The 23,324-nt window shown below is 41.1% G+C and overlaps 1 protein-coding gene across 2 annotated transcripts; it reads right to left on the bottom strand.

Annotated features, from left to right (window-relative positions):
• Positions 1-3,363: 3,363 nt before the first annotated feature.
• On the bottom strand, positions 3,364-19,677 carry CREG1 (cellular repressor of E1A stimulated genes 1). 2 transcript variants are annotated; one of them, XM_037825434.1, is made up of 4 exons: positions 19,279-19,672; positions 14,779-14,898; positions 8,325-8,509; positions 3,364-4,679 (listed from the first exon to the last, which is right to left on the bottom strand). In XM_037825434.1, exons 1-4 carry the CDS (start codon positions 19,630-19,632, stop codon positions 4,676-4,678), a joined length of 663 nt encoding a protein of 220 aa, XP_037681362.1. In that variant the 5' UTR covers positions 19,633-19,672; the 3' UTR covers positions 3,364-4,675. The 2 variants fall into 2 exon arrangements, with proteins under 2 accessions (XP_037681362.1, XP_037681363.1); XM_037825435.1 differs by lacking the exon at positions 3,364-4,679 and having other exon boundaries at positions 8,321-8,509; positions 19,279-19,677.
• Between the last annotated feature and the right edge of the window lie 3,647 nt (positions 19,678-23,324).

Raw genomic sequence — 23,324 nt, 5'->3', positions numbered from 1 at the left:
AGGAAAAACAAACAGCTAATAAATTTTTTTTTGTATATTCGATGTTACCAATAACCTAAGAATTGCCAATTAAAAAAAGACAATACTATATTTCCTTATCAACTTTAGTGCACTGAATAAGCACTTTCATACATTGCTTACAGGACTGTTAATTGTTGTAACTTCTTAAAAGGAATTTGTAACATGTACCAAACACCTTGAGCTTGGGAATTCCACTTCTGGGAATCTCTCTAAGGAAATAAGCAGAAATCCAGAAAATACTTTATGCACAAAAATTTTCATTTTATAACAGGGAAAAACTGGAAGTAATCTAAAGGTTCAAAAATGGGAAAACTTTTGGAAGAAAACATAGTAGAGGTAAAAACTAATGACCTTGGTATTTAGCAAAAGATTCTTAGATATGACAATTAAAGCAAGAGCTACAACAACAACAAAATAGATAAACTGGACCTCATCAAAATTAGAATCTTTTTTTTGCATCAAAGGACACCATTCATAAAATGAAAAGACAATCCAAGGAATGGGAGAATATCTATCTGATAAGGGACTTGTATCCAAAATATATTAAAAACTCTACAATTCAATAACAAAAAAACCCAAATAACCCAACTTTTAAAATGGGCAAAAAAATCTGGATATTTCCCCAAAGAAGATACACAAATGACCAATAAGCATATGAAAAGATGTTCAACATCATTAGTCAGAGAAATGTAAATGAAAACCACAATGAGATACCTCCACATCCAGTAGGATAGTTAGAATCAAAAAGTCAGATAACAAGTGTTGAGGAGGATGTGCAGAAATTGGAACCCTCAAACACTGCTGGTGGGAATGTAAAGCGGTGCAACCACTGTGGAAAGCAGTTTGGCAGCTCCTCAAAAAGTTAAACATAGGGTTACCATTTGGCCCAGCAATTCCACTTGTAGGTATATCCTCACAAGAAATAAAAATATATGCTCACATAGAAACTTGTACATGAATGTTTATAGCAGCATTATTTATAATACAAAAAGGTAGAATCAACCTAAATGTCCATCAATGGACAAATGTATAAAAAAAATACGATGTATCCACACAATGGCATGTCATTCCACCATAAAAAGGAATGGAGTACTAATATATGCTCCAACATGGATGAACCCTGAAAACATCATGCTAAGTAAATGGACACTATTTTGAGCCCATTCATATGAAATGCCCAGAACAGGCAAATCCATAGAGTCAGAAAGTAATTAGTGGTTGCTTATGGTTGGAGTGGAGACATGGGGTAGATAAGGAGGTGATTGCTAAAGGTTACAGGTTTCTTGTTAAGGTGATGAAAATGCCCTAAAATTGACTGTGGTGAAGGTTGCACATATTTGTAAGTATACTAAATGGGGTGATTGGGTGGTATGTGAATTGTATCTCAATAAAGCAGTTAAAAAACACAAACGGGGATGTCTTAACAGCTGTTGATTAACATAGCCTCTCTTTTCTTTTCAGGAGCCTCCCCTCTCTGCAAAATTTTCCCAGTCCCCACAGTTCTGATGGTTATAAGCTGGACCCCTAATTCCAAGGAAAGGTGCATGATGCAGGGCTGTAATGAGGCCCCCTCCCCATGCCACAGCGACTTTTCAGGAAAGGCCAGAACTGGCTGGCCTCATGCAAGTTAGTCTTGGGATTTCTGCTGTGCTATTGGGAAAGATGCTCCAAGATTGTTGGCTGCAAGGACTAAATACTAAACACAGCAGAAAGAGGGGCTAGAAAATGAAGACCAAGTTCTGAAGGAATATTTTGAACTCCAAAGATTCTTTTTGGGGGACGGAGGGACTTAAACTACCTGGAGTTGGGTTTCTGACACTAGCAACAAAGAGTTCTGATACAGAACATTATTTGAAAGCATGGGTGCATCTGTCTAATGTAAGTGCAGCCATTCTAAGCCATCTTTATGAGTGGTTTCTAGTAACGAAAGCAGTATAATATACAATCAATATATAGGATGATCCCAATTATGTTCAAAATTTTCATGGAAGAAAAGATTGAAAGAAAATACACCAAAATAATGGCAGCCAGGCTGCCTGGTGAGATTATAAATATTTTAACTTCATATTTTCCAAATTTTCTACAAAATTACTATATATTAGTCTTAAAACAAACATTAAGGAAAAGATGTAAGTTTTATTGATATACATCCTCTTTCATTAAAAAACTTACGAAATTATCTTCTCAGCTGAGAATTTACAGAACCAGTCTAAAATTCTCCTAAAAAATACTGACCCACTAGTTTTACACAAAGTAAAGCATTATCTTCTCAGTTCTAGAACTGAAAAACATGCCCCCAAACAGGAAAGTATATTCTCTGCTTTCATTACTTTGTGATCTCCAGTCTGAATATTACCAAGAAGGGAATGTGGCATAACAACTTCCGGTCAGAACATTTGTGTGTTCAGTTTGTTGAACCCTGCCTCATTTCATAAAGGATTTTTCTCCACTCTGCTACAGACCTGCCAGGAATTTGAACCTGGATGAGAAGACAGTAGCAAATATGATTATTTGCCATGGTTTGGTAAAGATGAATGGCCTTGGCCAGCTGAACAAAGATTGAGGGGCAGGACAGGCTCTGCCACGTGCAGCCACCTGCACCTTGGGAGAGGCGGCTTCCTCGGGCACGCCCTCTCTCTACTTTTATCTTGTCTGGACCAAGGCACTCCCCCTATCTGGTTAAGGCCAGGGTTCTCTCTTCTGCAGCAGAGGCTGGTGCAGGGGGAGCAGAAGACTCGTGGGAAGCACATGGTGTGTGTGGTGGGGGAGAGTGATAAATCCATGAAAGCTCAGCAGCAGCAAGAGCTCAGGCCTCTGCCTCTCCCCTCTGGTCCCTGCTGGGTCACCTCCTCCAGGCCAGCCACCCCCAACCCGGTTTACCATGTTTTAATCTAGGGGCCTGATTAGTTCAGTTGTGCAAGACAGCTGCAGCTGCAAAAAAAGTAGTCTACAGTGCCCTCTGGTGGCGAATCAGAATGTAAGTGACATTCCACACACACAGTTATAAAGGTCCCAAATGCTGAAAAGACCTCACGGTAACCGGGTAAAGGGGGAAAGTCAGATGCCCTTAGTCCAATTCTAGCACAAGGTACCCTGGCACCCGAGGCCCTGAGAAGACCTTGCAAAGACAAGATTCTACCCATCCCCCAAATCTTAGGGCACCATGAGCTTTGTGACAAAGAGAAAGGGGTATTTATTACCTCATTTTGAAACAGCCAAGGACTATCTTCTTCAGAACATATTAAAATAAAAATAATAATAATCAAAAGGGTTTTGACAGTGGACAATGAAACAAGTGTAGTAAATAGTAAGATCTATGTTTAAGAAAACAAACCCAACACATTTCATCAAAATAATGCTTTTAATTTTTGATGCTTTGAATAAGAACCCCATCTTACCAAATTTAATGTAAATCATTTTTCATAAAGAGAAGTTTACTGGATTTCAGTTAAATTACTTTTTGTACTTTACAAACATGATGACACATTTAACTTTGGTGGCCGTTTAAGGATCAGTGGTTTGATCCCTGATACAACTCAAGAATCTTGTATCACCTTCTGAAATCATGTATATAGGTAATAAGATAGTTTCTTTTCGTCTGAAGAAATGTGATTTTTAAATACCACATTATCATCCTTCTGTTGATCTGATTTATGCAGTAGCCACATAGCAGGCACTTAAAGCTCTAGAGCAGACAAGGAGGCTAATGGTAATTGTGAGTAGCTGCACCAAGAAAGCTCCGGAGAGGGGTTTGGGGAGGGTGATTTTTGGCCCTGATGCAGCTGGTCCCTGTCTGGGTTAACTCTACCAATAAAAGACCAGAAACAACATATACCCAAAATTCTTTTCCTTTGCTTTCTTTCACGATCCCATTTGAGGGCTAAAACAATAACATGTGCATGTATGTGTGTGATGGACTTGGTGTGGAGGAGCTGATTACACAGGAAAAGAAATACTTAGGTGGGGAAACCAAATTCAGGAAAAGTTTTATGAACGTCCTCTGTTAGATTTTTTTTTTAAAGTTCTTTATAAAAAATAGTTTTGCCCTGTGTTGGCTCAACAATACCCACGTTCATTAGATATAAATCAACCACGAAGAAGGAGCTCCATTTGTGTTTCATTGTTGTTTGTCTGTCTTGGCACACTGTAAAATGGGCCAATCCCTGGGCCCCAGGCTCAGGCTCCCACTAGAGGCGGCTATGGACGAGTGATGTTCTCTCCTGGAGCTGAGCGGCTTCCAGGAGTAAAGAATACTCCTGGAGATAAATCCATGAGTATGTACCTGAGGTACATACTCAGGTACCTTCAAATGCCAATGGACAGTCTTAATCTGGTTCTGACCCCTCTTCAAGGAGCACTGTTGGAAAAATGATTGGAATTGATGGACCCAAACTGTCTAATCAAAATGAAAGATTTCGCTAAGAAAACGGCTTCAAAATACTAAAAACAAATAAATCTAGCAACTACATCCTCAAGAAATCCAGTAACAGTGCAACTTGATTCTGTAAACAAGCAAGCAAGCAACCAACCAACCAGCATGTGAAAGAAACCTGGCTAATCTGAGAAACCTTCCATACAGAAGCTTTAAGCCCTTTAAGTCTGTACGAGCCATTCTAAGAAATGTCACGTGTGGTTAAATTTGCCATATTCTGCTTCACCTAGAAAAGGGAAGAGAGAGGAAAAAAGAATTACTTCATTAAATTGAGTCAACAAAACTTAAAAGTGTATTTATTCTAGGGAAGATTGAGAAATTTCTGATCTAAAAGTTTAATATTGGGTTAATTTTAGCTACCTTAGTGCACTGAAGAATCACTGGAGTTTGTTAAAATGCAGATTCCTGAGTCCTAGTTGCAGTAGGCTCAGGGTGGGGGCCTGGAGCCTTCCTTTTAGCAAGCACCGCTCCCCTCTACCTGGGCAGTCGAGAACTAGCCAGGCCATGCTGTGGCTGCAGAGGTTATCTTATTCAAACACAACATCTCATGGCTTAAAAGACAGAAACAGTTGAGAACAGAAGGGGTCTTGAACACGAGCACAAAAAGTACTAAGCCGGTGCCTAGAGACACCGAGCCTGCCGGGGGGGTGACCTTGTCCCACCTTCCTGCTGCAGCCTTCTCACTGCCCATCAGATCCACCTCCATCCAGATCACCAAGAGTGGGCAACCAGGCACATTTGCAATCCCTGACCTCCCGTTATCCCTGGCTTTGCTAGGGAATATCCAGATCTGGATGCACCACAGGAGATAAAAGGAGGCCAAGCACAAAACATTCTGCTCCTCAGACTTGACAGTGAGAAGAGATGAATGTTTTTCCTTAGGAGAACTGCTTACTCCAGGCTGTTAGCAAATACTTCATGTAAATATTGAAACCTTCATTGAACTAAGTATGCAAATCTGCTCATGGGGTTCTGACACAACATTCCGAGAAGGCAAACTATTCAGGTAGCAACATTTCTGAAAAGACTCCATCTGAGTGCAAGAGAAGTCCAACACAGGTGGCTTTGTGGTTTTTGGAGAAACGACGTCTTTCAAAACAGATCTGGGCAAGCCAAGCAAGGTGGCTGCCAATTTGGGGAGGCTTCAGAATGCCTGCCAGGCCCCTGTGAGTGTTTCCCCAAGAAGTACAGACCCTCAGCCCGCACAGATATTACTGTACTCTTCCTTGACTATTCAAACTTCTGGTGGCAAATGGGATTGGTGGGATGAATAGCCAGAGGCACCTGCACACGCGGGTCAGCTTTAAGGCACTGCCCGTTCCTGTGATTCTGACCAATGACCTTCAAAGAGGTCACACCCTGGTCCAGCTTGAGTTCTGCCTCTCAGGGCAAGGAGGAAATATTCTCTCCTGTTTCAGAGCTGCAGAAAAGTGCTCATTCTTGGGAATAACAAAGCGAGAATCTCCTCATGTCTATTTAACTTACTTATTCAGTGTGAGACTTGTGTGAAAACACAATTTTATTTGTTATTAAAGCAAACACTGCCGTTTTTACAAAGATAACTGTCCTTCAGAGATTGTTATTTCTTTCAAAAATGACCTGTAACTGCAAAGAGATGGCCCTGATAGTACTCGATAATTTGTTGCCCGGAGAATAATGCTGTAATCACTGCCTCCGGGTTCCTTAATGGGAAATAGTTTTGTCCATCCAGCCCGTCCCTCCTCCCCTGCATGCATGGCAGCGAAATGAACGCCAGGACTGTTGGGTTCTTTATTCAAATAAAGAGGTTCAGCGTCTTTGTCTCATTTTAATAATCAGCCTGACAATCAGCCAGTGCTTAGTAACATGCCTGCTGTGAGCCACACACTGTCCTAAGCCCTGTTTGGGATTTAAAAAAAAATTTAACCTGAGCTTTGCCATCAAGCAATTCACAATCACGTGGAGAGTCGATAGTTCACCATGGAACTGTTCTACCATAGAATAAGACGCAGAACAAATACATGCTAAGAATTGATGCCCCTAAATGAGCTACAATCCACAAACGTAGCTTAGGACCGTTACCCTCAACTCCGCTAACAACAGTAGCCAGTCATCACAAGTACAAGTGTAAGATCCAAATTAAACTGGATTAAGAGCCTGGCCAGCTCCATTTAGGTAACCAGAGGGGCAGTTATAAGTCATGGTTAAAAGCCAATACCTGGGGCTGGAATGGCAGCACCACCACTTACAGGCTGTAAGAACTTAAGCAAGTTTCTTCATTCTCTGAAGGATGCATCAAATCTCCATCTTACAGAGGAGGCAGAACAACAGTACCTGCCTCATAGGGTTGTGGTGGGAGTTAAAGTAATTCATATATGTACAGTAACCAGTATAGCTCCTGGCCAGTAGTAAATGCTCAGCTATTGTTGTTACTACCTTCCATAAGGCCTTGTGGATATGCCAGAGTTAGCTGTGCACCTGGGGAAAGCACTGGTCCCTTGCATACTTTCATTTGAACCCTGGCCTAATTCCAAAGCATCTGATCCTAAACCTTCTTTCTTGTCCTTTTTCCATCTTCAGATTATGCTCTTCCCCTTCACTCTCTCCCATGGACCTTTCAGCTCACCCCCTCCTTCCCACCACCCACTACATGGTGTGATAAGCTGTACTGCCCCACAGGCACCCACAGTGCTGGGGGCTGATGGGGACGGGGTCCCTTGCTCAGATTTGGATGTGGACCGTTCCAGTCCAGAAGCATCTGAGTCTGATTCTCATGAGAAAAGCATCACAGGACATAACCAGACTCTGTCCACAGGGCCAGGCACAGCCTGAAAGCTGGGGGTCCCAGCTGGGGTCCATCCAGGCCTGTGGGTAGAGGTCAGGGGGCCTGTGAACTTGGATGGAAATTTGTTTTTCATCTTCATTAAGCTGTACTGAAATTTATCATTTCTTTCAATGAAATGATGAACATAGGCAATAAACCACAGTGTGTTTTGATGCATCTGTGACTGTCACCAACAGAAATCCAGGAATCACAGATACTTTCGTATCATATTACAGTTGTTGCAGATGTCTTAAAACATTGTTCATGGTCCTCACTACTTTGAAAGCATCGTGAACTCTGAGACTCACTGATAGATCTTATTGTTTAATGTGTGTGGGAGCCCCTGACCCCCAAGTGTCTTGAAAACTGCACACAGCAGTTTGCTTGACCTAGGACAGCTAAGGTTTGACCTATTCTCCTTGTAATATCAGGTGCTAAATGTAAGCTATACCTGAAACTACCTCCTCCCTGAGACTCCCTGAGATACTGCTATCTACAAGATAATCTATAATCCTCCCCTCCTCCCTGTTGATTACAATCAACCCGTCCCTATGTTGCACAAACCTGCTCCCTGCCTTATGCTCTCATACCCATTGGAATGTCGAGCCCTTATAACCAACTTACCCAGCCCCCCACAATGAGGACTATTTGAACCCTGGCCTGAATCCTTTCAGAGAAGCTCCTGATTTCAGGGCAACGTGACCGACTTCCCACCCTGTAGGTAAGCCCTATAATAAAAGCTCATGTCTCAGAAAGTGTCCAGTGTTTTCTTTAGTCCATTGGCTACAAAAGTCCTTTTGGGCCATGACAATGTGTTAAGAAGCAAACAAATTACCACACAAAATATATTTTTATAAATATAGTTCAATGTGGTAGGTTTCCTATGTAATTATATCAAATGGTATTTTACACATTTAAAAATATTATTCTGAGAAGGGGTCATAGGCTTTACCAGCCTGTCAAGGGGGTCCATGGTACATGAAAAGGTTAGGAACCCCTACCTTAGAGGTTAAGCACCACTCAGAAGGGCTACATTATTAGAAAAGTGGAAGATGTGTAAATACTTACTGAAATGTAATATTAAAGTATTCTTCGGGTGTCACTATTTTTGCTCCACCAAAGTAGTCCAGGACCCAGATACTGGTTATATTCAACTTAGCAAAGAACCAACTGTGGCTGGAAGGCCAGGTTTTCATCTCAGGGTGTCGAATGAACAATGAATTCTTTGCAAATTCCATTTCTGTTTCATTCACCTGAAGGACATATGTGAAATAAACATTCTTGTAGCAGTGACATTTTACTTTCTCATTTTTGAGAATATGTCATTTTAGCATTCTACAAATACTAAGAGTTTATTTAGACATGGTTCCTAATTTTAAGATTAAGGAACTTTGAATGTAAATGGATTAAACTCCCCAATTAAAAGATATAGATTCGCAGAATGGATCAAAAAAAATGAACCATCAATATGTTGCATACAAGAGACTCATCTTAGACACAGGGACACAAAGAAACTGAAAGTGAAAGGATGGAAAAAAATATTTCATGCAAGCTACAGCCAAAAGAAAGCAGGTGTAGCAATATTAATCTCAGATAAAATAGACTTCAAATGCAGGGATGTTTTGAGAGACAAAGAAGGCCACTACGTACTAATAAAAGGGGCAATTCAGCAAGAAGAAATAACAATCGTAAATGTCTATGCACCCAATCAAGGTGCCACAAAATACATGAGAGAAACATTGGCAAAACTAAAGGAAGCAATTGATGTTTCCACAATAATTGTGGGAGACTTCAACACATCACTCTCTCCTATAGATAGATCAACCAGACCGAAGACCAATAAGGAAATTGAAAACCTAAACAATCTGATAAATGAATTAGATTTAACAGACATCTACAGGACATTACATCCCAAATCACCAGGATACACATACTTTTCTAGTGCTCACGGAACTTTCTCCAGAATAGATCATATGCTGGGACATAAAACAAGCCTCAATAAATTTAAAAAGATTGAAATTATTCAAAGCACATTCTCTGACCACAATGGAATACAATTAGAAGTCAATAACCATCAGAGACTTAGAAAATTCACAAATACCTGGAGGTTAAACAACACACTCCTAAACAATCAGTGGGTTAAAGAAGAAATAGCAAGAGAAATTGCTAAATATATAGAGACGAATGAAAATGAGAACACAACATACCAAAACCTATGGGATGCAGCAAAAGCAGTGCTAAGGGGGAAATTTATAGCACTAAACGCATATATTAAAAAGGAAGAAAGAGCCAAAATCAAAGAACTAATGGATCAACTGAAGAAGCTAGAAAATGAACAGCAAACCAATCCTAAACCAAGTACAAGAAAAGAAATAACAAGGATTAAAGCAGAAATAAATGACATAGAGAACAAAAAAACAATAGAAAGGATAAATATCACCAAAAGTTGGTTCTTTGAGAAGATCAACAAGATTGACAAGACCCTAGCTAGACTGACAAAATCAAAAAGAGAGAAGACCCATATAAACAAAATAATGAATGAAAAAGGTGACATAACTGCAGATCCTGAAGAAATTAAAAAAATTATAAGAGGATATTATGAACAACTGTATGGCAACAAACTGGATAATGTAGAAGAAATGGACAATTTCCTGGAAACATATGAACAACCTAGACTGACCAGAGAAGAAAGAGAAGACCTCAACCAACCCATCACAAGCAAAGAGATCCAATCAGTCATCAAAAATCTTCCCACAAATAAATGCCCAGGGCCAGATGGCTTCACAGGGGAATTCTACCAAACTTTCCAGAAAGAACTGACACCAATCTTACTCAAACTCTTTCAAAACATTGAAAAAAATGGAACACTACCTAACTCATTTTATGAAGCTAACATCAATCTAATACCAAAACCAGGCAAAGATGCCACAAAAAAGGAAAACTACCAGCCAATCTCCCTAATGAATATAGATGCAAAAATCCTCAACAAAATACTTGCAAATCGAATCCAAAGACACATTAAAAAAATCATACACCATGACCAAGTGGGGTTCATTCCAGGCATGCAAGGATGGTTCAACATAAGAAAAACAATCAATGTATTACAACACATTAAAAACTCGAAAGGGAAAAATCAATTGATCATCTCAATAGATGCTGAAAAAGCATTTGACAAAATCCAACATCCCTTTTTGATAAAAACACTTCAAAAGGTAGGAATTGAAGGAAACTTCCTCAACATGATAAAGAGCATATATGAAAAACCCACAGCCAGCATAGTACTCAACGGTGAGAGACTGAAAGCCTTCCCTCTAAGATCAGGAACAAGACAAGGATGCCCGCTGTCACCACTGTTATTCAACATTGTGCTGAAGTGCTAGCCAGGGCAATCCGGCAAGACAAAGAAATAAAAGGCATCCAAATTGGAAAAGAAGAAGTAAAACTGTCATTGTTTGCAGATGATATGATCTTATATCTAGAAAACCCTGAGAAATCAACGATACACCTACTAGAGCTAATAAACAAATTTAGCAAAGTAGCGGGATACAAGATTAATGCACATAAGTCAGTAATGTTTCTATATGCTAGAAATGAACAAACTGAAGAGACACTCAAGAAAAAGATACCATTTTCAATAGCAACTAAAAAAATCAAGTACCTAGGAATAAACTTAACCAAAGATGTAAAAGACCTATACAAAGAAAACTACATAACTCTACTAAAAGAAATAGAAGGGGACCTTAAAAGATGGAAAAATATTCCATGTTCATGGATAGGAAGGCTAAATGTCATTAAGATGTCAATTCTACCCAAACTCATCTACAGATTCAATGCAATCCCAATCAAAATTCCAACAACCTACTTTGCAGACTTGGAAAAGCTAGTTATCAAATTTATTTGGAAAGGGAAGATGCCTCGAATTGATAAAGACACTCTAAAAAAGAAAAACGAAGTGGGAGGACTTACACTCCCTGACTTTGAAGCTTATTATAAAGCCACAGTTGCCAAAACAGCATGGTACTGGCACAAAGATAGACATATAGATCAATGGAATCGAATTGAGAATTCAGAGATAGACCCTCAGATCTATGGCCGACTGATCTTTGATAAGGCCCCTAAAGTCACCGAACTGAGCCATAATGGTCTTTTCAACAAATGGGGCTGGGAGAGTTGGATATTCATATCCAAAAGAATGAAAGAGGACCCCTACCTCACCCCCTACACAAAAATTAACTCAAAATGGACCAAAGATCTCAATATAAAAGAAAGTACCATAAAACTCCTAGAAGATAATGTAGGAAAACATCTTCAAGACCTTGTATTAGGAGGCCACTTCCTAGACTTTACACCCAAAGCACAAGCAACAAAAGAGAAAATAGATAAATGGGAACTCCTCAAGCTTAGAAGTTTCTGCACCTCAAAGGAATTTCTCAAAAAGGTAAAGAGGCAGCCAACTCAATGGGAAAAAATTTTTGGAAACCATGTATCTGACAAAAGACTGATATCTTGCATATACAAAGAAATCCTACAACTCAAGGACAATAGTACAGACAGCCCAATTATAAAATGGGCAAAAGATATGAAAAGACAGTTCTCTGAAGAGGAAATACAAATGGCCAAGAAACACATGAAAAAATGTTCAGCTTCACTAGCTATTAGAGAGATGCAAATTAAGACCACAATGAGATACCATCTAACACCGGTTAGAATGGCTGCCATTAAACAAACAGGAAACTACAAATGCTGGAGGGGATGTGGAGAAATTGGAACTCTTATTCATTGTTGGTGGGACTGTATAATGGTTCAGCCACTCTGGAAGTCAGTCTGGCAGTTCCTTAGAAAACTAGATATAGAGCTACCATTCGATCCAGCGATTGCACTTCTCGGTATATACCCGGAAGATCGGAAAGCAGTGACACGAACAGATATCTGCACGCCAATGTTCATAGCAGCATTATTCACAATTGCCAAGAGATGGAAACAACCCAAATGTCCTTCAACAGATGAGTGGATAAATAAAATGTGGTATATACACACGATGGAATACTACGCGGCAGTAAGAAGGAACGATCTGGTGAAACATATGACAACATGGATGAACCTTGAAGACATAATGCTGAGCGAAATAAGCCAGGCACAAAAAGAGAAATATTATATGCTACCACTAATGTGAACTTTGAAAAATGTAAAACAAATGGTTTATAATGTAGAATGTAGGGGAACTAGCAGTAGAGAGCAATTAAGGAAGGGGGAACAATAATCCAAGAAGAACAGATAAGCTATTTAACGTTCTGGGGATGCCCAGAAATGACTATGGTCTGTTAATTTCTGATGGAAGTAGTAGGAACAAGTTCACTGAAATGTTGCTATATTATGTAACTTTCTTGGGGTAAAGTAGGAACATGTTGGAAGTTAAGCAGTTATCTTAGGTTAGTTGTCTTTTTCTTAATCCCTTGCTATGGTCTCTTTGAAATGTTTTTTTATTGTATGTTTGTTTTCTTTTTAACTTTTTTTTTCATACAGTTGATTTGAAAAAAGAAGGGAAAGTTAAAAAAAAGAAAAAAGACAAACAAGGAAAAAAAAAAAAAAAGATGTAGTGCCCCCTTGAGGAGCCTGTGGAGAATGCAGGGGTATTCGCCTACCCCACCTCCATGGTTGCTAACATGACCACAGACATAGGGGACTGGTGGTTTGATGGGTTGAGCCCTCTACCATAAGTTTTACCCTTGGGAAGATGGTTGCTGCAAAGGAGAGGCTAGGCCTCCCTGTATTTGTGCCTAAGAGTCTCCTCCTGAATGCCTCTTTGTTGCTCAGATGTGGCCCTCTCTCTCTGGCTAAGCCAACTTGAAAGGTGAAATCACTGCCCTCCCCCCCTACGTGGGATCAGACACCCAGGGAAGTGAATCTCCCTGGCAACGTGGAATATGACTCCCGGGGAGGAATGTAGACCCGGCATCGTGGGATGGAGAACATCTTCTTGACCAAAAGGGGGATGTGAAAGGAAATGAAATAAGCTTCAGTGGCAGAGAGATTCCAAAACGAGCCGAGAGATCACTCTGGTGGGCACTCTTACGCACACTTCAGACAACCTTTTTTAGGTTCTAAAGAATTGGGGTAGCTGGTGGTGGATACCTGAAACTATTAAACTACAACCCAGAACCCATGAATCTCGAAGACAGTTGTATAAAAATGTAGCTTATGAGGGGTGACAGTGGGATTGGGAATGCCATAAGGACCAAACTCCACTTTGTCTAGTTTATGGATGGATGTGTAGAAAAGTAGGGGAAGCAAACAAACAGACAAAGGTACCTAGTGTTCTTTTTTACTTCAATTGCTCTTTTTCACTCTAATTATTATTCTTGTTATTTTTGTGTATGTGCTAATGAAGGTGTCAGGGATTGATTTAGGTGATGAATGTACAACTATGTAATGGTACTGTAAACAATCGAAAGTACAATTTGTTTTGTATGACTGCGTGGTATGTGAATATATCTCAATAAAATGATGATTAAAAAAAAAAAGATTAAGGAACTAAGGGAAAGAGAAAATAAAGGAAGCTTGAAGAAAGGCAGAGAACAATAAAGATTTCAAACGTTTACGGTAATAGACATAACAAAGTGGGAAACCATCATGAGTACTGATTTTCATTGCAAAACAACAATTGTGAGCTCTCAGAGTAACTGGCTCAAGGCAATATAATAAAATGTTACTGGTGCCCATCACCTGTACCATTAGCACATTTACTCCATCACATGCACGTGTTTCACATGTAACTCTTGAGCATTTGATGAGTGCACACAAAGGATAAAGGCCTTTGGAGGAAGCACAATGGAGCTCAAGAGCATTTCCAGCTTCTCCTCCTTTCTCCTGCCAGTGAAGGACACTCAGCTGCTGAGAGATGGCCACAACGAATTTCCAGACCAGAAATAAAACTTGTCTGAGATATTCATGACTGACAAGGTCAAAAAGCAAATCTGCTGCCTCAGCAATCAGATCAGGGCTGCTAATGCCTTCCTACCACCCTCTCCACGATTTTTTTAACCTCTTTCCTCCAGCACTCACCCAAAACTGTCAGAATTCAGCCCCACTATTTCATAACAGGGACTCCTCTTGTGGCCTACTTCATACCCTCCGTGCTCTAAGCCACTGTTAAGATACGGAGAGAAAGAACCCAGGCACCAGCAAATAGTACAAGGTAGGGCATGACTCAGAAGGTGAGCTTCAGTGGAGCAGATGTTCCTTAGAAAGAGGCATTTTAAATAAGAGATTTGTAATTGTCACATCTGTTTGGCTTCAGAAAATCGCTCATTTTCCTCATAACATCTTATTAAACACACATACGAAGGCAAATGATTAAAACCTTTAGTTTTCATGGGATGAATGTACCTAGCATAACATATTCTAACACTGTACCTCAATCACACGTCAATTTTACTTAGTTCTCAAAAGATACCTTCTTTAATCATTCATAAGATGAAGCTCTTTTCAAACCCATCTCTCTTCATATAGGATAAACATTTACCTTGGTAACGGTTCCTGATAATATTATGTGAGCACACAGGGGACTTTGGGGATCAAATCCATGTTTCCTGCAGAAGTTCGTCTGTGCCAAAGACATTGTCAGCGTAGCATGCGGATTCTCCTGTGGAGAGAAAATGAAGACCCTCTCATGTGAAACAGGGTCTCTGGAGAGGTAATAGATTTCACAAGTTGCATACATAATGTTCCTGGAGCTTGACCATTCTTCCATGAAACAATGAATTGTACAGTAGCCCCCTTCCATTCAGGGGAAAAATACTACTTGGATAGAGATCGATCTTTTCTATGAATAATGACCCCACCCCACCCCCGCAAAAAAGAATTTTCCGATTCATAAATAACTGACTCCAGTAACAACACACTTTTTTTTTACTTAAACTCTGAATTTCTTCCATTTTCATCAGCAGAATTATAGTAACCACTCCAATTTAAGTTTTCTTGAATTTCCACAGCCTTCACTGATATACCTAAAAGGTTAAACTCCAGCATGAAACTAGTGCATGGAAACACCACAATTGCTCAACTAGCTAATTACCTAATTTAAGCAAGAAAGTAGCTGAATCATGCTGTTTGGTTATCTTATGCTAGCAGAAATTGTCATGGGATTTCAAAACTGGAGAAGTTGCTCATTCCTGAACTAGCAATAAAGAGAAGAATTCTTATTTCAGATTCAAAAAGGGAGGCAAGCAAAATTCCTAATTCCTTCTTATTCAGAAATCAACTTCATAAAAGTTATTGTTGACAGATTATAGCAAAATTCACATATTGTGTTTCAGACAAATGAGCTCCTTAATCGCTAAGCTCCTATGTGAACTTTGTTATTTCACAGTGACCCATCAAAACAGTGAGTCACAAAGAGATCCTGAAATCCTTTCGTCAAGTAATTGCTATCTAGACACTATCACACAAGGCACTAAAGGCAACAAACAAAAAAGTCTTATAAAAGGCTTGCCTTTTTGTGAGTTGAAAAGTCAGACATAAACAAAACTTAAATAATGCAAACAATGATACAGATAGGTCAAAAGGCAATACATAATTAATTACCAAATGAATGATATAGTTAGGTATATTCAGAGTTGAGTATAAGAACAGGAAAACACAGACTGGAGTGATCTAGAAAATATAGGGAACTTTACAAGGTATTCAAAATTATAATAGAAGAAAGAGGACATATTAAAGAGGAAATGTGGCTGCAGAAACACAGAACTGGGAAAATGTAAGACGTGACTGAGAGTGGTGAGAAGCCCAATTAACTCCAAAGAGAGTTGGAAGGAGAGGGGATAAGGGACTGGAGGGGGTCAAACCTAAGCTAAAAAGTCTAGATTGTATTCTGCAGCCTAGCACTGGTCAGCGATTTCCAAGACCACACGCCCCAAGAGCTTGTTAAAATGTTGGTTCCTGTCCTCCAGTAAAGAAACAACCAAGGTGATTCTCATGCAATTATAGGCAGTTGATGTGGTTCAAGGTTTCTGAGCAGAGGGCAATGCTGTGAGTGGTATTTTATTAACATAAATATGGTGGGCTTGGTGGACAGGAGCAGATAGGGAGCATACTTTTAGGCATGAAGTGAAAAGGGCTACGGAGAATGCAGTAGGAATGAAGAAGGGACTGGGATGAAAGCAAAAGAAAAACTGGCAGGACTTGGGAACTGAGGGGTTTGGGAGGAGGCAAGAAGTCCAACTGTATTTACTGAGAGAACAATAATTCTATGAACAGAAATGCAGAAGATCAAGAGGAGCTGATTTGAGGAAGAAGATGAAGAATTGGTCTTAAGCACTGAATTAAAAGAAGTAAAAATGACCAGCAAGAAGGCACAACTTTGTGAACGTAATTAACAGCACTGAATTGCATATTCATAAATAACTGACTCCAGAAAGAATTAACACACTTAAAAAGGGAAATTTAAGGTTGCATGTAAGTTACCACAAGAAAAAAAAGAAAATCATAGAACTGTACAACACAGAGTAAAACCTAATGTAAACAGTGGGCTAAAGTTAATAGCATAATTATAATAATACTGTTTCATCAAGAATAACAAAAGTACAACATTAATGCAAAATGTTAATAGGGAAATTGTGCGAGATGAGGATATATGGAACTCTGTACCTTCTGCATGATTTGTCTGTAAATCTATAACTGCTCTAATAAAATAAAATGAAAAAAGCAAGCAGTTAAAAATACAAAACTTCAAAGAGAACCAGAAATGGACACAATTTGAGGGTAAATCTTAATAATTGGGAATGAAATGATGAGTGTGCATGCAATCTTCCCAGGACCATGCCAACAGAACTGTGGGATAAGAAATGGACTTTGGGGTACACTCATTTCTAGTAGGTCAGAGAAGAAAGCAGGTGTGACTAGAAAAAAGAGAGAGCAATGGGTCATATCACAAGGCAAGCGAAGAGGGTCAAGAAGAAAAGTAGTCAACAGGGACAGGGTTTAGTCAGCATCCAGAGGCGCCTTGGTGCAAAGATGCAAACTCTAAGATTTCACGTCTGTCTCACTGGGTCTGCAGCCCGACCTGTAACCCTGTAGCAGCTAAGGTTGGCAACATCTTCCTGTAAACATTTCCTATACAAAAATGCCACAAAGGAAAAACACTACAAAAGAACACCCTGGTGGTAACTACATTTGCACCTCACAATCCACCTCTGAGTCATAGAAGATAGGCATTTTACAGGAGAAGTGGCTCCAAATATAGCTCTTCTTGTTCCTTCCAAACTATTTCACCACTCAGTGAGAGGCTATGAAGAGCCTACTGGAGAAAGCAGGAGGGAGGAAAAGGAGACAGCATAATCCAACTGGTTAATGATGGAAACAGACGAATTCTGATGCCGTCACTCCTTTTCACTACCATCATGAAAACCTGAAATCCTGCGTAGATTTCTCTGTGAATTGTTCCTCACCACTATCTCTATCTGGAGATGTCAAAGCCAGAGTCCTACTGGCTGCTCACAGGTGAGTTCTTGCACCTGAGTCAGTTTCCTCATTCCTATAATGGGGATAATACCAGCACCTCCCTTGTCAGCACCTCCCTTGTCCCCAGGTTTGAATATGAACACATACAGCAGTGGTACTCAATGCCTGCCCCCATTAGAATCATCTGGAAGATTCTCGGGGTAGAGGGAGTTGTTTTTTTTTTTTAAAAAAAAAAAACGTGTTTTTAATAAAACACCTTGGCATCATATTCAAAAAAGTCTTCCCAGGTGACTGTGATGTGCAGCCAGGGGTGAGAGTCACTGGTGGGTGGGATGAGTTTGCTTTGAGCAAATGCCTAAGGGAGGGGCAGAGGCCAGCAATAGGAAAATGGGGGACTGGAGTACACGTGCTAAAGGGGAAGCTGCTTTTCAGTTTCCCTGAGCTTTTGATTTTTCAAGAGAAGTTACAAATTTAGATTTCTAAGTGCTATCAACTTTTAAGTGTTGGTAACTAATTTAAAATTTATTAAAAACAAAACAGATCTCTGTGTGGGCCAAAGAAAACTGGTCTGTGGGACATTTCCAGCTCCTACTCTGGACATGTGGTTTGACAGCAGATGGATGTGGCGTGAAATTCTGGTTTGGTACTTACCCTACCTAAGCCTCAAGTTCTTCATCTGCAAAATGGACATGGCAATACCTACCTCAAAGAGTTATTAAGAGATGAATGGAAAGTGTAGGTCGGCCTGACACATAGTAGGTACTTAGTCAAATAACAATTTCTTTCATTTTATCTTTATAAACAATGCTGTATTTCCCCCAGTTAACCTCAAATCTGGCATCTTTGTCAATAAGACCCTCCACCATACAATGCTAGCCTTCCAGGCTGTCAAGTGACCCCATCCTTGGGACAGGAGGGGTCTAACAGATCTGGAGACCTGGCCGGCGCCAGAAAGTGAGCAAAACGTGGGGAGAAGATAGACCTCCGAAAGGAGCCACTGTGCAAAAAGAGATCTAAAGATTATAATAATCCCCAGTGTTGTATATTAGCTTCTGGCTGCTGAAGGGAAAATCTCTTAATTCAGAAAGAAGGGATAAGAAAGAGAAACCCTGAAGCCACGTATGAAAAGTGTCTAATACCCAACAATCTCTATACCCTATAAAACCTTTAATAAGAAAAGCCCGGTTAATCCAGACTTCGTGCCCCAAGATAGACAGGACTCATAACAACTCCCGGGTGAGCAGTTCTCCGGGTGCTGGCAAAGAATTCACAAGTGCGTCGCCCAGTGGCGGGGGCGTGGGTGAAATTCCTGGCACTCAGTTGCCCAACAACCTGGATGCCACAAATACCTGCCCGCCTGCGACCCTGGCCAGTGTGGTACAGAAGAGGAAGTTTAAACCGGGCTTAAATTCTCATCTTTAGGAGCCGCGCTCTCCTTCCTGGATAGAATTTAGACGAGGGCCGAGAGGCTCGCTCTTTGGCAGCCCGGGCACCTGCGCCCGCGAGCTCCACGCTGCCCAGACTCCTGCCGAGGCCGGGAGGCCACACGGCCCTCCCCGCTCACCTGCAGGTCACCCACGGAGAGCTGCAGCGGGCTCAGGTAGAAGTAGGGCACGCCGCTGCCCGCGCCGGGGGGCCCGTCGCTCAGCGAGAAGACGTTGGCGAAGGGCCGGCCGCGCACCGCCTGCACGGTGGAGATGGTGCCCAGCGCGCCCCAGTCGCAGACGTGCGTCACGAAGCGCGCCACGCGCGCCGCGTCCTCGCGGGGCGGCAGCGGAGGTATCCGCGTGGCCACGCCCCAGTCCCCGTGATCCTGGCCGCCCCGGCCCCGGGCCGGCGGTGCCAGCAGCGCCAACAATGCCAGCGCCAGCACCGGGGCGAGCAGGGCGCGCGCGGGCCCGCGGACACGGCCAGCCATGGCAGGATCTCCGGCGAGAGTCTGGAGCCCGGGACCTACGCCGGCCCCTGGAGCGACCGGGCCCCGCCCGCCAGGGCTTGGGGTCCCGCCCCCTCCCGAGAAGGACCAATCAGAGATAAGAAATATGGAGGGGGCGGGGCTTCTCTGTAGGTCCTGCAAAAAGAAGAGCATTGTTTACCTCTTCGAACAGCTTCTCCCCGCCCCTCCTTAAGGATTGCAAATTTGTCCCGATTTGTTTTTTGTTTGATAGATGGGAAAACGAAAGCTTAGAAAAATTAAGCAACTTGTCTAAGTTATACAGTTAGGAAATGGCAGAACCTAGGTAATTCTGACTCCAAAGACGACCTTCTTTACACGCAAGCACCTTCTTTTAATGATTTTGGATATCCGGCATTAAATCTGGATATCTGGCTGCATTTTCTATATATGTGCCTCTTTGGTGTTTACTTCACCATCAGCTGCTCCCCTTCCTTAAGGTATTGTGTAGGGAGGGGTGGGGCGACACGGACAAACAAGGGCCCCTTTAGTACAGAGCGGAATCCCTTCAACTGAAGACCTTATAAATTACTCCTGGCCCAGGAGTCTCTCAGATGGAGTTACTGAGGCATTGTTAGTCTCCTGTCAGTATCTCAGGTACGAATTCGAACTCACCCCAACCGTTCTTAGGTCTAAGTCATCAGGCTTGGGGCCAGTGGTTTTTATGACTTTATTGTCTAGCTGACCTTCCTCACACCATAAGTGGCATGTCCTTTTGCTCCTCCTAAGATGATTTCTTCCACTCTCTCAGGGGTGCCTCTTGAGTCTAATCTTCTACGAACTGGTTAAAAAAAAAAAAAAAAAAAAAAAGCTAGTACCACTTGGCCTACATCCTTTATCATTTTAAGCTTTGGCCATATCTCCTGAGAGCCAGTCTTAATCTTTTTAGCCTGATCTCACATCCCCACCTTAACCGGTGGTACAAATGCTGCATGGTGGTGCTGGGGTAGGAGATATCAGCTGGTAAATCTGGCTCAGGCGGAGACCTGGCTCTCTGAGGCTGTGTTGTTTATCAAGGCTGCTGTGGGCGGGTCATGTGAGCAGGAGTGGGCTACAGGTGTATGAGCAAAAGTCCCGCCTCTACTTTCTGTCTCAAACCCAGCCCCCGTATATTCAGCCGGGGAGATTCTCAGGCTATTCAGGTAGAACGGGTGTATCAGGAACAAGACCTCCTCCTCTGAATGGGAGTCTTCAGTTCCCTCTGGTGGCCAAAGGGTGTTACACATGCTGGTTTCCACTTCTGGTAAGAGGAGCGTGGACAACCCTTAGTCAAAATAGATTTGCTTTTTAAGGACTAAATTTGGAAGATTTTCAAGGTAGACGGGAAAAGTAGGCAGGAGAAATTTAAGAGGAGGAAAATCCTCTTAAAGGATTTAAGAGGAGGAAAATCAGGTTTCTCATTTTCAAAACAAATAATACAAATGGTTTGACTACGTGCCATTTACAAATATTTCATCCTTAACCTGTTCTAGAAAGAGCCCTGTGATTTCACATTTGGAGTTCTAATCTCAGCTCTGCGACTGTTGAGTCATGTGACCGTGGGCCATTCATCTCACCTTTTTGGGCCTCAGTTTTCTCATGTAAAATGAAGAGTCAGATTAGATCTCTGAGGCCCCTTCTCGCTCTATGTTCTATTTTTCCACTTACATGCAAAATATGGGCCTCTTGTAAGTTTCAGAATGTGATTGATTTTTTTGTAAGCTAAGGAAAAAGTGTTTTTTATTTATTGCTAAAGCACTTTTTGTTGGCATACAGAAGAACCAACAGACCCCGTCACAGCTTCATTGCAAAACAGGTACCTTGTACTTGGTCTCACACATCAGAGATGAAAATTAGGTCTGCAAATCCTCCAGCTTTGAGCACCTCTCCTCAGTACCTGTCTTTGCACTCTCTGTTCCCTATACCTGAAATGTTCCCTCAGCTTCTGGCAGGGCTACCGCCTGTCTGTCTGGGTCTCCACTCAGACGTCTCTCCTCAGAGGTGCCCCCTTGACCACTCTTTCTAAAGGACCTTCCCCAATTACTCTCCATCAGACAACCCTGTTTATTTCTTTGATAACAATTATCGTACTCTGTAATAACTGTGTTTATTTACTTAGTTGCTTGTTAATTATCTCCCCTGCTAGGATGTAAGCACCAAGAGGGCAAGAATGTTGTCTCTCTTGTCCACCTCTGCATACCCAATGAGCACTCAGTAAATATTTATTGAATGACTCTCTGACGATGAATGATACCTGATGGAGTTTTTTGCACATAGAGCTGTATAAAATCAACAATAGGAAGATGACTCTATCAAGATATTCAAAACAATGGGCTCCTTCAGGACTTAATTAACAAACCCTCCTGGTTGGGACATTGGGGAAAACCCTTAGCAGGAAGCGCCTGCCAGCTCCCGGTGGATTTAGGTCTCCGTTTGAAGAGCCCCACTGATCCCCATCCCTCACTGGCCTAATATAAATAATTATTTTCTCATTAGTTGTGGATTCGATCCTGGCAAAGAGCCACATCCTACATGAGTCCTCTTTCTGGGGCATTACCTTTATTTGTTTGTCTAGGTCACCCCCAGCCCTAGTTTCTTTGAGATCAGAAGCACTGGCTTAGTCATCTCTGTGTCCCATCCTCGAGCTCAGTGCCAGGTATCTAGCAGATTCCACGTTACTGACAAAAATGAATTGTATCAGGATAGCTATACCAATTGTAGAGGAGTTTGAGGTCTCTGCAGTTGCTCATAGTTTAGACTTTAAAGAATACGAGCTTTCTGCTTTGCAAGTATGCAAGCTTCAAATCACAGGGAACTGAGTGAAGTGGTGAAAATCTACTTACCAGCTACATGACCTTAGGTAGGATGTTACTGAATCTCGATTTACTTATCTTTAGAAAGGGGGAAATAATAGCTCCTACCTCATTAGCTTTTCATGGGAATTAAATAAGATAAAGCATAGTGCCTGGAACATAGTAAAACCTTAGTAATTATTAGTTGTTATGATTTCTTTTGTACCACTATTTCTGTTCCCTCTTTCTACTCTACATATCTGTAGATTGCAACATTTAATCTCTTCTTGAGATTTAATAGTTTCTCTCTCTGCCAGAAAAAAAAAAAAGCCTCCTAAAAAAAAAAAAAACTTTACTAATTGTCAGTAAAAATACCTTTACTAATTCCCCAGGCAGCTATTGATGAAGTTTCATAGCCCAAGCTGCTTTGGGGGTGAAAATGCCTTAGGAATATTATTTCTTCATTAAGCACATGCCCTTTCCTCCATGCTTCGTATCATCCTCCCTCACATTAACCTGTGTTCCCAGAATTAAAACAGTAGTAATGAAAAGTTATCCTTTTGTTGACTACCTTGAATTTTGTATTTTATTCTTTCAGATACATTTACATTTGGCTAGCAATGATTTTCTCTCTTTTATTATTCTTTAGACATTTTGGAAGCAATTCTTTACTCGTCGCGATCTGGAGGGCATGTGTTCCAAAGGCCTGGATCATGCTTGGTACATAATAAACATGCTTAATAATATCTTTTGGATTAAATATATTTAATTAAAAACACATCAACTAAGCTTTAGAAGAATAGTCTTCCAGATATTTCAATGTATCAGTAATATTAAACAAAAAAAGAAAGTTATCTGTGAGTCAGAAGAACATGATTAAATTAG

Source organism: Choloepus didactylus, chromosome 2, assembly GCF_015220235.1.
Source record: "Choloepus didactylus isolate mChoDid1 chromosome 2, mChoDid1.pri, whole genome shotgun sequence".
NCBI lineage: Eukaryota > Metazoa > Chordata > Mammalia > Pilosa > Megalonychidae > Choloepus > Choloepus didactylus.
The sequence above is the reverse complement of the archived record's forward strand: the minus strand, read 5'-3'. Positions and strand labels throughout refer to the sequence as shown.